The sequence below is a fragment of the Neomonachus schauinslandi genome, chromosome 15, assembly GCF_002201575.2.
Source record: "Neomonachus schauinslandi chromosome 15, ASM220157v2, whole genome shotgun sequence".
NCBI lineage: Eukaryota > Metazoa > Chordata > Mammalia > Carnivora > Phocidae > Neomonachus > Neomonachus schauinslandi.
Window position 1 is genome coordinate 24786378 of NC_058417.1, and position 14688 is coordinate 24801065.

The following is a 14688-nucleotide window of genomic DNA, read 5'->3' on the forward strand; positions in this document are numbered from 1 at the left end:
ATTACTGGCTTGGAAATAACACTTCTTCCTTCTTATTTCTGCCCCCCAGGTGATTTGTGGAGCTATGATTTCTTCAGTGGTGAGTTTGTGGTGTCACCTGAACCAGACACAAGTGTCCACACTCTTGACCCCCAGAAGCACAAGTATATTATCTTGGGGAGTGATGGACTTTGGAATATGATTCCACCTCAAGATGCCATCTCAATGTGCCAGGACCAAGAGGAGAAAAAATACTTGATGGTGAGAAATAACTCAATAATTTTATATTGTTGTCTACACATTGTTCTGCTACTTTGTCAGAGGTCTAAGGATGTTCACTTTGAGTAGATATTTGCATTTGCCTGGCTCTAGAATTACGTAAAACAAACTTTGCAGCTCATCAGGGGAATGAAACAGGATATAAATAAATGAAACTAGATAACAAAACACACAACCACAGACTTTGTTATGAATAGCCCTTAACTTAATGGCCTATGAAACCTCATTAATCCTTTTTTAAAAATTGAGATATAATTCATATACTGTAAAATTTACCTTTTTAAAATGTATAACTCAGTGGTTCTTAGTATATTCTCTAAGTTGTGTAACTGTCACCACTATCTCATTCCAGAACATTTTTATCACTGCCTCCAAAACCCATAATCACCAGTAGTCATTCATTATCTCCTGCTACCCCCACCCACTGGCAACCACTGATCTTTCTGTCTCTATTTGCCTGTTTTGGGTATTTCATATAAATGAGATCATACAATACGTGACCTTTGTATTTGACTTCTTTCACTTAAGCATAATATTTTTTTTTTTTTAAGATTTTTTTTTTTTTTTAATTTATTCATGAGAGACAGAGAGAGAGAGAGAGAGGCAGAGGGAGAAGCAGGCTCCTAAGGAGCAGGGAGCCCGATGCGGGACTCGATCCCAGGACCCTGAGATCATGACCTGAGCCGAAGGCAGACGCTTAACCATCTGAGCCACCCAGGCACCCAAGCATAATATTTTCAAGGTTCATCCATGTTGCTTGTAAATAAAAGTACTTTATTCCTTTTAAGGGCTGAAATAATTTCCATCAGTGGATATACATTTAATTTATCCATCTGTTTACCAGTTGATGGATATTTGGGTTGTTTCTACTTTGGGGCTCTTATGAATGACTGTTGTGAACATTCACATACAAGTTTTTGTGTGGACATGTTTTCAGTTCTCTTAGGTATATACCTAGGAGTGGAATTGCTGAGTTACATGGTAATTATGTCACCCATCTTTTTATTAGCCAAGAAACAACCATCAATGAGAAAATCCTTTTCTTTCCTTCCTGACTTGCTTGCAAATTGATTTCCTCTTCATTCTGAGCACTGACAAAGTAAGGAAAATTGGAAGAGTGTGATGGTGTTGAAGGCAAGGAAAGAGAGTGTCTTGGAGGTAGTAGGCAGCAATGTCAAATTCTGCAAAGAAGTAGGGGCAGATGGATGAGAACAGGATATTGGGTTTTACAGTTAGGATCTTTCATTAGTGACCTTCAATAAAAGGATGAAGAGGATGAGGAGTTTAACTGGAATCAAGGAGATGGGCTATCCTTGGAAAAGATGATCTTTCTCTCAGATGGGAGGAATGGTAAAGCTATATTTTGGCATGAAAAGGAGTAAAAAATAAAAGAATTTGTATTAAATTGCTGCCATTTACCTAGCTAACATTAGGCACTAAGTACAGGGGTGGTAAAGGTAAATAGAATGTGGTCCTTGCTCAGCATTTACCATATTGTTACAAATAGGTTATGTAAAAAGCTGTCGGGACCCCTACTTGATTGTGAGTTGTTTAAAGGTAAGAATTGTGTCTTGATTCATTTTTATAGTGTTGGGGTTAACGTGTTGCATTTGGTTAGTGACATCAGGTGTAAAAGAAGAGTAAATAAAATAAAGATTCTTTTGTCTATAAAATTATTTAATGATGAGAGAGAGAAACATTTCAGTGGCATGATGAGGTCATAAGCCAGATTGAGAGAACCTATTCATAAACACCAAAGTGGTTTTAGAATGAATATTGAAGGAAGCATTCATATAACAATATTTAGAACAAGTGTTATGAGAACTGAGAGGGAGATTGGAAACCTGGGAAGATTGCATAAGAAAGTTTCATAGACAAGAGTGATATCTGAGCAAGTCTTAAAGGTGGGATTGAATTTACCACGTAAATAGATAAGTGAGGAGAGAGAAGCTTTCCAGGCAAAGGAATAAAATGTGTAAAGTCAAAGAAGAGAGACAAATCTGACATATTCAGGTTTCACAAGTAGCTTGATGTGACTGGAGGAGAGGAGACAAAATGGTTTTAAATGCTGTTAGGAAGTTAGGTCTTTGAATATAAAGTGGAGTGTTACTGAAAAGCTGCATTTTCTTTTTTTTTTTTTTAAAGATTTTATTTATTTATTTGAGAGAGAATGAGAGAGCACATGAGAGGGGGGAGGGTCAGAGGGAGAAGCAGGCTCCCCGCTGAGCAGGGAGCCTGATGTGGGACTTGATCCCGGGACTCCAGGATCATGACCTGAGCCGAAGGCAGTCGCTTAATCAACTGAGCCACCCAGGCGCCCAGAAAAAGCTGCATTTTCAATATGCATTTTAGAAAGTTTACTCATTGCAGGGTGGAATATAAAATAGAGGATAGTTGATAATGAATGTAAGGATTCTTTTAGTAGCTGTAGGAAAACCTTCTAGGCCCTTAACAAAATTACCAGTGTAAAGGTGGCAATGACAGAATGGGTGGCAACAAAGATTACTGAAGAATCCCTGAGAAGAGGTGAATTTTGATGAGTAGAGTTATGGTTAGAAGGTCTGTCTTCCACTTTTCTTCACATGTTGATTCTTGTTGCCAGTGTAACTGATTTGATTTCTCTTAATGGTCTATTTTTTTTTCCTTCTTCTTCTTAATGGTCTATTAGGCTTCCTCTTTGGAGGCTACTGTTACACTCCAAATGAGAAATTGTGCAAGCTTGCTCTACCAGCAAGCAACAACATGTACATATAAAAAGACAGCAACTACAAGTACATATGTACACAATAACAAAAGAAATACATGAGTAGTAGAATTGATAGAACTTGGGTTTTTAAGGACAAGAGAGTATGATGATGCCCAGATTTCTGACTGGTGATAGCTGTTATCAAGAAGAAACACATTATTCAGGGGAAGAGGGGAGGTAATAGTTCAGATGTAGGCATGTTGAATTGGAGGTGCCTGTGGTTAATCCAGACAGTTATTTTCAGTAGGCAGAAATATTTGAGAGAGAAGTCTGGAAATACTAATTTGATTGTTAAGAGGAGTTAGGTAAAGCTGCGACAATTTATGAAATCACCTAGTGAGACTGTAGGGTGGAAGAAAAGGACATGATATTAAGGATCCAAATCAGCAGAAATCAGTGAACTGAGGGGAAGATGCAAGTAAAGTAGTAGAAATGGCTTATAAAGAATTCCCCCGCTCCCCTGCCCCCCCACCTACCCATGGCAGGTACGTTCCAAGACTCCCAGTAGGATGCCTGAGAGCACAAATAGTACCCAAACCCTGTAGGTACTGTTTTTCCTATACATACATACCTGTGATAAAGTTCTTTTTATAAATTAAGTGCAGTAAGAGATTAATGACAATAGTAAAGTAGAACAGTTATGACTACTGTAATAAGTTATATGAATGTGGTCTCTTTCTCAAAATATCATATACTGTACTCACCCTTCTTACGATGTGAGATGATAAAATGCCTGTGTGATGACGTGAAGTGAGGTGAATGACTTAGGCATCCTGACCTAACATTAGGATATCACTGATCTGATGATATGTCAGAAGAAGAATCATCTATTTCTGGACCACAGTTGACCCTGAGTAAGCGAGACTGCAGATAAGGGGCACTATTGTATAGATTTCTTTTTCATAGAGCTTTGCTGGGAAGGGAAACAGAGGCACACTGAAAAAGTGAAAGCAAAGGGAGTCCTTCAGGGAGTTCTCAGTGAGCTAGTGTTTGGATGATGGAGCGATGAAACTGGTACCGGATAATGTGATAGATTAATGAATTAGAGATCAGTCCTGACTTTCATCAATTGTGAAGTGCATATGGATATGGGAAAAGAGCAGTGTTGAAAAAATAATCATTTACAGATTTACAAAGTGGTACTTATCTTGGGAATGCAAGGATGGTTTATTATATTAAGGTTTTTTGTTTGTTTGTTTTTTTTTTTTAATTTGACAGAGAGAGACAGCAAGAGAGGGAACACAAGCAGGCAGAGTGGGAGAGGGAGAAGCAGGGGATCGAGCCCAGGACTCTGGGATCATGACCTGAGCTGAAAGCAGATGCTTAACGACTGAGCCACCCAGGCGCCCTATTAAGGTTTTAATAAAGCAGATGAGAGGAGTTATTTGCAGTTTGCCATCAATAATGTGTTTGAGGGGTGCCTGGGTGGCTCAGGTAAGTGTCTGCCTTCGGCTCAGGTCTTGATCCCAGGGTCCTAGGATCGAGCCCCGCATTGGGCTCCCTGCTCTGCGGGAAGTCTCCTTCTCCCTCTCCCACTCCCCCAGCTTGTGTTCCCTCTCTCGCTGTGTCTTTCTCTGTCAAATAAATAAATAAAATCTTGAAAAAAAAATGTGTTTGAATACTGTAATATACCCAAGATCAGATAACCCCAAATAAAGATGATTCCCCATTTTCCCAAGGAAAGGATGAAAAAACCATAGTTCTGTATCCATTTTGAATATATAAACTTAAGGTATGGAGAAGACAATCTAATGACTTAAAGTACTTATTTATTTTTTAATATAGTGCTTTTTTTTTTTTTTAAAGATTTTATTTATTTGACAGAGAGAGACACAGCGAGAGAGGGAACACAAGCAGGGAGAGTGGGAGGGGGAGAAGCAGGCTTCCCGCAGAGCAGGGAGCCCGATGCGGGGCTCGATCCCAGGACCCTGGGATCATGACCTGAGCCGAAGGGAGACGCTTAATGACTGAGCCACCCAGGCGCCCCTAATATAGTGCTTTTAATACATTATATATTATATAGTATGCATTATAGTATGTTATATATTAATATTTTTGTATTTACAGTACATTAATGTTTTATCACATTACATAAATCATTAAAAATTTTTTCTGCTTATGTAGAGTTCATATTTCCACTCTTTTTCATCATTCAGTTATTTCTAGAGCTACTTTTTAAGATATGTAGCCCTATAGTCTAGAGCACATCATTTTCATTTCCATTCTTTGAAACTTAGTAGTTATTGAATCCATGTATTAAATATGTGTATGATGCTAAACATTTTACTCCAAGCTACATTTATTTTGGATAACATGAGATCATTTTTTTAAAAGATTTTATTTATTTATCTGAGAGAGAGAGCCAGCATAAGCAGATTGGAAGGACAGAGGGAAAGGGAGAAGCAGACTCCCCTCTGAGCAGGGAGCCCTACATGGCGCTCAGTCCCAGGACTCTGGGATCATGACCTGAGCTGAAGGCGGACACTTAACTGACTGAGCCACCCAGGTGCCCCTAACATGAGATCATTTAAGGGTTCCCCCCCCACTCTTTCTGTTGTATGTATTTGGTCTCCGAAATACTATAGCCACTTATTGTATTGCTTTTTTTTCCTCATATGAGTGACATCATTTTTATACACAGATGACTTTTAAACAACATGAGTTTGAACTATGTAGGTCCACTAACATGGATTTTTATAGTACAGCACTGTACATGTATTTTCTCTTCCCTATAATTTTCTTTTTTTTTTTCCTAGCTTTATTGTAAGAATACAGTATATAATACAGATAACATACAAAATATGTGCTAATCAACTTAATTTTATTGGTAAGGCTTCTGGTCAACAGTAGATTATTAGTAAAGATTGAAGGGAATCAAAAGTTATACATGGATTTTCAGTTGTGTGGGGGAGTTGGTGCCTCTAACACCCCACATTGTTCAAGGGTCAACTGTATATATTTAACAGTTGTTTATATTTTCTTGTCTCTGAATTTTGTTCATGTTCTTTGACAATTTTTATGTTGGGTCATTGATGTGCAGAAGCTCTTACATTAGGAGGAAATTGGCCCTTTGCAGTGAGGATTTTTTTTTTTTTTTCCCCATGCCTGATTATCTCATTTGTGAATTATCTGTAATAACTTGATGTTTACTTCCCATTTTAGATAACTTCTGTATAAGTTTTCCTAATTAAGGTTACAGTGAAGACTGAGTTTCTTGCTACCAAAAAGATAAAAATACAGGTAAAATTTAACCACAGGATAAGGCCTTGTCTTACTATTTAAAAAAAATTAGAGCAGTACTATTTTAACATAGTTATGGGGGACTATGGTTAATGTTTGAAATTTTGGAAATTTAATTTGTCAGCCATATTGAATACCTTGTTTTTAATTTGATACAGATGTAATGGGAACTAAATCTGAGTTAACCTTCTTTCTCCTTGTTCTTTTAAATACAGGGTGAGCATGGACAATCTTGTGCCAAAATGCTTGTGAATCGAGCACTAGGCCGCTGGAGGCAGCGTATGCTTCGAGCAGATAATACTAGTGCTGTAGTAATCTGCATTTCTCCAGGAGTGGGCAGTCAGGGAAATTTCACCAATGAAGATGAACTCTATCTGAACCTGACTGACAGTCCTTCCTATAATAGTCAAGAAACCTGCGTGATGACTCCTTCCCCCTGTTCTACACCACCAGTCAAGGTATACAGTTCCCTATAGTATTTGAGCTTTTTTTAATAGAATTTCTTTGGTTAGTGTTGCTTGAAAAGTTTTTCAGATTCTTCATATCATAGGATTTTGGATTTGAACTAGGTTCAAGAAAGTGATGGATCTTTGTCATGTAACTTATTATCATTGATTCATCTTCACATCAGTACTGTTCTGAAAGCCAGGTGTGTGTACAGCACCTAATAGAAAGGAGATATACATTAACAATATTTTAACGATCCCCTTCTAATACATTTGTAAACATTTAAGTTTGTGAAGTACTTTCATATATATTTCATTTGAACCTCATAAACGGAATAGGTAACTAGTACAGATGTTATTCCGTCTTATAGATAATAAGATTGAGAGATTAAGCAATTTGGATAAGATCATACAGACTCAAGATTGAAGGGGACCTTAGGATATCAGATCTTAGAACTGGTTGTCTAATAACATGGACAAGAAACATTATTCCTCTTCTTACTCAGATAATTTTGAATGAGTTTAAGATACGCTATGAAATAAACAATTTAAATGGTACTATATTTCCCTTTTTCTGATTTCATCCCGGTATTTACCTGCTAAAAATTAGTAGTATTGGGGTTCCTGGGTGGCTCAGTTGGTTGGGTATCTGCCTTCGGCTTGGCTCATGATCTCAGGGTCCTGGGATCGAGCCCCACGTTGGGCTCCCTGCTTGGTGGTGAGTCTGCCTCTCTCTCTCCCTTTGCCCCTCCCCCTCTTTTGTGTGCTCTTTCTCTCAAATAAATAAAATCTTAAAAAAAATTGGTAGTATTGATAACTGCTTTGTTATACTTGGGACTTCTGAGAATGTGCTCTTATTTATTTATTTATATTTATTTATTTTTAAAATTTTATTTATTTATTTGTCAGAGAGAGCACAAGCAGGGGGAGCGGCAGGCAGAACAGGCAGAGGGAGAAGCAGACTCCCCAGTGAGTAAGGAGCCCGATGTGGGAATCGGTCCCAGGACCCTGGGGTCATGACCTGAGCTGAAGGCAGATGCTTAACTGACTGAGCCACCCAGGCGTCCCTTATTTTTTTATTTTTTATTTATTTTTTTTTTTTATTTATTTTTTTTTTTTTAAAGATTTTATTTATTTATTTGACACACAGAGAGAAAGCACAAGTAGGCAGAGAGGCAGGCAGAGAGAGAGGCAGAAGCAGGCTCTCCACTGAGCAGGGAGCCCGATGCGGGACTCGATCCCGGGACTCCAGGATCATGACCTGAGCTGAAGGCAGTCGCTTAACCAACTGAGCCACCCAGGCGCCCTATTTTTTTATTTTTGAGAGTGAGAGCGCTTGCAAGTGAGGGGCAGACGGGGAGAGGGACCAAGAGAATCTTAAGCACGCTCCACGCCCAGCGCAGAGCCCAACACCAGGCTCGATCTCACGACCCTGAGATCATGACCTGAACTGAAACCAAGTCAGTTGCCCAACTGACTGAGCCACCCAGGCACCCCACATAAAATGTTTTTAAAATTATTTCTAAAAATCTGGAGACATAATGATCTAATAATAAAGATAAGGAGATTTATGTATGCACTAACTTATATTTAGGCATTGGTTGTTTGTTAACCAATTGGCCCCACCAAAATACAGGAAAATATTTGGAGCCATTCAGAATAATTAGTGTTGTTACCTCTGACCTAACAAGTAAATAAAGACAAATCTCTGCTGAAGAAATTGTGTTTTAGCTTAATTGACAACCATGACTACACACATAATTTCTGATTTATTCTCTTGTTAAAATAATCCCATATTTAGTAACATTTAGATAAATAACATTTTGGTCAGTTTGGTTTTTAACACTTTCCCACATTTAGAGTAGGCATTTGAGACTAGGTTTATCTATTTATAGACATGGCAACTTCTGTATGGATCCTAAGGTATACCAGTAGTCAGATCTTTGTTTTGGGATGGATATGGTAGAAATACCTCTGTTTTAGTGATATATTACTCTGGCATACGTTTTTCTCTGTCCTTTCTTTAGGACAAAACTAAAGTTAGTGCTTTTTTTTGTGGGGTTTTTTTGTTTGTTTTTTTAGATTTTATTTATGTGACAGGGAGAGAGAGAGCACAGGCAGGGGGAGCAGCAGACAGAGGGAGAGGGAGAAGCAGGTTCCCCGCTGAGCAGGGAGCCTGCAGGACTCTAGGATCATGAACTGAGCCAAAGTCAGATGCTTAACCGACTGAGCCACCCAGGCACCCCAATTTAGCTGTGTGTGTGTGTGTGTGTTTTTTTTTTAAAGATTATTTATTTATTTGAGAGAGAGAGAGACACACAGAAGCGAGAGAGGGAACACAGCAGGAGGAGTCGGGGAGGGAGAAGCAGGATTCCTGCTGAGCGGGGAGCCCAATGCGGGGCTTGATCCCAGGACCCTGCGATCATGACCTGAGCCGACGGCAGACACTTAACTGATTGAGCCACCCAGGCACCCTCTAAGGGATTTTTCTATCAGGGGAAGACCAGATAATATGTTTTCATTTACCCTTCTACAAAAGGGTTTACTTCAGAATATATTAATATTTTAATAAATGATTTGATTAAAAGAGAAAAAGATTTAAGAGAAATGTTATATACTTGAGGGAGACATAGTATTTATGCATAAACTCTGTTCTTGAGAAACTATTAAGACAATGATTTTTTTTTTTTTTTAAGATTTTTATTTTTATTTATTTGAGAGAGAGAGAATGAGAGACAGAGAGCATGAGAGGGAGGAGGGTCAGAGGGAGAAGCAGACTCCCTGCCGAGCAGGGAGCCCGATGCGGGACTCAATCCCGGGACTCCAGGATCATGACCTGAGCCGAAGGCAGCCGCTTAACCAACTGAGCCACCCAGGCGCCCAAGACAATGATTTTATAAAATATTAGTACTATGAGAGATTTGGGTTTGATAGGAAAAATATTCTTAATCTGTCTGGCGATGGGAAAAATATTCTGAGTATATGTAAATCTAGAGCACTATATCCAAAGGAGTAGTGCATATCTGAATGACTTGTCAAACTTTTAAAAAACAATACCTGAAAGTTTCCATATGATTTTCACTTATTTCTTTGAGAGTTGCTGCAGCCATGCTCTCTAGGTTCCCAGACATCCTGCTTTTCTCAGGTCCTAGAACAGCCTCTAGTGTTTGCAAGATAGGTGCAAAGCAACAGTATGAGTTTGCAGTATGACATCATTGCTTTAATGTTACACTTTACATTTTCTATACTACTGAATATTCAGAAATAAGAATACAGAAAAAAATAGGAAAGTAGGAAATCAACCAAACAAATTTGTCACTTACTCTAATGAAACTTCTTTATCTCCCTAATGGTTAAGCTGAATTCTAGGATAAATTACTTATTTGGCTTACTTTCTTGTTTTTCAGTCACTGGAGGAGGACCCATGGCCACGGCTGAACTCTAAGGACCATGTACCTGCCCTTGTTCGTAGTAATGCCTTCTCAGAGAATTATTTAGAAGTCCCAGCTGAGATAGCTCGAGGGAATGTCCAGGTGGCAGTCCTACCCTCAAAAGATCCAGAGCCACTTGAAGAAAATTGCACAAAAGCCTTGACTTTAAGGATACATGATTCTTTGAATAATAGCCTGTCAGTTGGCCTTGTGCCTACCAATTCAACAAATACCATCATGGACCAAAAAAATTTAAAGATGTCAACTCCAGGTCAAATGAAAGCCCAAGAAGTTGAAAGAACCCCTCCAGCAAACTTTAAAAGGACATTAGAAGAATCCAACTCTGGCCCTCTTATGAAGAAGCATAGACGGAATGGTTTAAGTCGAAGTAGTGGTGCTCAGCCTGCAAGCCTACCCACAAGCTCACAGCGAAAGACCTCTGTTAAACTTACCATGAGACGCAGACTTCGGGGCCAGAAGAAAATTGGAAATCCTTTACTTCATCAGCACAGAAAAACTGTTTGTGTCTGCTGAAATGTATCTGAAAAATGTTTTTTTCCAAACTTAGGATTTAAGAGGGCTTTTTTGAAGTTGGTGCCGAACTTGAATTTTTTTTAAGGGGACAAAATAAAAATAGTATACAGTTTGACTTTTTGGAATTCAACAGTTTTATCCTGGCCTTGTACTTGCTTGTATTATAAATGTGAATTTTGTAGATGTTAGGGTATAAGTTGCTGTAAAATGTGTGTAAATTTGTATACTTCACACAAACTCAGTCTCTTACTCTTATACACAGTAAATGTAACAACAGGGCTAAAGGTTAAAAATCAAAAGAATCTATTAGATTTTAGAAATACATTTAAACTTTTAAAAATGCTTATTAAGAAATTTGTATAAGTCACTTGTGATGAAAACTACACAACTTTTTAAAGTAAATTATTAAGCAAACTGGAAAAGTGATGTATTTTCATAGTGACCTGTGTTCCACTTAATGTTTCTTAGAGACAGCTAGTGTCTTTTAAAAATTATTTTTTATTTCTAATTTCATAATTCAGAACTAAATTTTTCATAGCAGAAGTGTTAAGCCATGCTGAAAGTAGCTTGGTGTTAGTCTCCCTGTTCTAACTAAAGTACTATGCAGTATCTCTTAATTCAGTAACATTTTTCTGAAACATTAATCATCAGATATACTTCCCAGATCTTTGGAGTAGAAGGAGGTGTGTTTGCCTAAAAAGGTGCCCTGCTCAATTATCCCAGACACTCAGTGGCATTATTAGGTCTTAAAGTCGTTACTCTCTTCTTGTGTTTGCATAAAATATGTGAAGTTTTTCTTGCTATTTCAATAACGGATGGTGCTGCTAATTCCCAACATTTCTTAAATTATTTTATATATCGTACAGTTTTCATTGATTATATGGATATATGTTTGTTCATCTAATAAATCAGTGAACTGTTGCTGATGTTGCTGGATTTTTGTTGGTTTGTTTTAATGATACAAACTTTCTGTTTTGCCTTGATCATGCTTTAGAGTAACAACTTAAAAATACATGTAATGTTTATTTTTGCACTCTTGACTTTTTAATTTTAATTTAGAATACATTGAAACAGGCTAAATATCCAACAACAGAATATGGTTAAGAATATGATGGGTCAGTTATGGCTTACAAACATTTGATGAAATATTATGTTGCATTTGAATAAAACTATACTTTGGTAATATAGGAAAAAACTAAGACACACTAAGTATGTCATTTTGGTGTGATGAATTGTTCTACAATAAGAAAAATTTTAAATTTATTAATTTAGAACAAGAACTCTTATTAAGAGATGGAAGAGTTAATTCATGCATTCAATATCCACAGTATGCTGGGAACTGCACAATTGGAAGCATACCAGTTTTCAGTGATAAGATGAGAACCAGGGGTCCAGGTAAAACATAATTGTGACTAGCTCTTAAGAAGGATTTTTAGTGGAGGCGCCTGGGTGGCTCAGTCGTTAAACGTCTGCCTTCGGCTCGGGTCGTGATCCCAGGGTCCTGGGAGCGAGCCCCGCATCGGGCTCCCTGCTCGGCGGGAAGCCTGCTTCTCCCTCTCCCACTCCCCTTGCTTGTGTTCCCTCTCTCGCTGTCTCTCCCTCTGAAATTTAAAAAAAAAAAAATCTTAAAAGGATTTTTAGTTACTAAAGAGTTTTTTATTTTTTAATTTATTTTTTAATTTTAGGATATTTATTTGAAAGAGAGCATATGAGTGGGGGGAAAAGGAGAAGCAGACTCCCCACTGAAGGGAGCCTGATGTGGGCCTCGATCCCAGGACCCTGAGATCATGACCCAAGCCAAAGGCAGATACTTAATCAGCTGAGCCATCCAGGCACCCTGAAGTTTTTCAGATCTTTCCAAGACCGAGACATAGCAACTAGTAGACACTTTTGATGTCAACTTATCGTGAAGGGTTTTTCCTTATTTTTTGTTTTTTTTCCCCATTTTTAGACCTGTGATACCATTAGCTGCACCAAGTAGAAATTCAACAAATCTGAATGTATATTAAAAGAAAATTCATTTAGCTACTTCTACTTTTTCTGCCAGTGATTGTAAATCCTGTATCTACATGAAATTAAAATTTCCACTTGATTAGAGTAATGGATTTTGTAATCTTTATTTTTCAAATGAATTTTTTAATGTAAAAATGTTATTTCCTAGATGACATTTTTAGTGCAGTGGAATCCCAATTCCATATAGTAGTAGCTATTAATACTAGAAACATTTTTGGGTTAAGATACAACTGCAAATGCTAAGATTAGCCCTTTTCCGTATCTGTTCTAGGATTGTGTTTAGGCCTATTCTTTAAGGAGCTGAAGATGCTATGCTATCACAAGTAATGTTCTAATGTTTGTGTTTTCTTTTTTTTTTTTTTAAAGATTTTATTTATTTGAGAGAGCGAGAATGAGAGAGAGTACATGAGAGGGGGGAGGGTCAGAGGGAGAAGCAGGCTCCTCGCCGAGCAGGGAGCCCGATGCGGGACTCGATCCCGGGACTCCAGGATCATGACCCGAGCTGAAGGCAGTCGCTTAACCAACTGAGCCACCCAGGCGCCCTGTCTTTTATTCTCTAATCTTATTTGCCTATGTAATGTAGATCAGTAGTATAATACATTATGGGAAACTTACGATGTATAAGATGGTACATAATGAAAAACTCGCACTTCAGTTCCCAAGGCAGCCAACTTTCCCCCCTTTTTGTGTTCTTTTAGTGATAATCTATGCCTCTTAATTGTGAAGATTTTTCTCTGTCAGTATTTCACAGAGCCTCCTCAATCTTTAGTATTCATCTATGGATATAAGTTATTTAACTGTGCATTACTTAACCACGTCCACTGAAAGGAAAACATTTCTTCGTTACTCAGATACAATACTTAATGACACCAGATGTGTAAGATTTCCTACACCAAGCAATTCTCTAATTTTCTGTAGACACCAATAGGGTGTCCTATAATTCAATTCAGTTCTGGCACTTCTAGGGTTATCATCAGATCCCACAAGTTAAGGGCTCAGTCTTAATAAGACTGCCCTCACTTGAGAAACCAATTGCAAGTCCTAGGTTATCACATACATTGGTGATCAACTGGCTGTAAATCGGTTCCCACAACCCCCTCAAGTTTGGTAATTTGCTAGAACAGCTCACAGGAATTCAGGGAAACGTTTACTGGTTTATCATATAAAAAAGATATTTATTATATAAAAAAGAGATACATCAGGTAAGGTCCAGAACAGCCCAGGCAGAGGAGCCTCTGACCCCATTGGCTTGGGGTGCACCACCCTCAGCATGTGAGTATGTTCACCAACCTGGAAGCTCTGAATCCCATACTTCAGGGATTTTTATGGAGGCTATCATTTAGGTGTGATCAATTATTAGTCTCAAACCTCTTCCCTCCCAGGAGAAAAAGGGTGTATGTGTAGTGAGCCCACCAAGAAAGAGTTGTCTCATTAAAACAAAAGATGCTCCTACCGGGAAATTCCAAGGGATTTAGGAGCTGTGTGTCAGGAATAAGTCAGTGACCAAAAACAAAAGTTGTTCCTAGTGCCTTTATCACCTAAGAAATTACAAAGGTTTTAGGTTCTCTAGCCAGGAGCCTGGGACAAAGGCTAAAATACGTGTTTCTTGGATGGATCACATCCACACACTGGTTTTCAATATTTTGTAAAACAGTTCTCTATCTTGTGCCTCAAAGATTAAAATATGTATTAGTTATATACTGCTGCATAATACCTCAAAATTTAGTAGCCTAAAACAACAAACATCTTCACAGTTTCTGAGTGTCAGGAATCTGGGAAACCACTAAGCTAGGTTACAGAATCATGTGGTTGCCGTCAAGATCCCAAGCAGGGCTACAGTCATCTAAAGGCTTCACTAGGCCTGGAAGATAATGCTTTACACAATGCTCGCTTACTTACCTGTTGGCAGGAGGCCTCAGTTACTTGTCCCATGTGCCCTATAGGGCTTCTCACAACATATTAGTTAACTTGCCCAGATAGCAAATGATAGGAGAAAGAACAAGGCTCAATGTCTTTTGTA

At 38.2% G+C, this 14688-nt stretch overlaps 1 protein-coding gene across 1 annotated transcript in view; it reads left to right on the top strand.

Moving 5' to 3' along the window:
* The window catches only part of PPM1D (protein phosphatase, Mg2+/Mn2+ dependent 1D), a 51617-nt gene extending 40032 nt beyond the window's left edge, over positions 1-11585 (top strand). Inside the window, exons 4-6 of the mRNA XM_021704109.2 lie at positions 50-240; positions 6460-6702; positions 10098-11585. Coding sequence (XP_021559784.1) covers positions 50-240; positions 6460-6702; positions 10098-10655 — 992 coding nt within the window. The 3' untranslated portion in view covers positions 10656-11585. The remainder of the gene's footprint in view (positions 1-49; positions 241-6459; positions 6703-10097) is intronic.
* The last annotated feature ends 3103 nt before the right edge of the window (positions 11586-14688 follow it).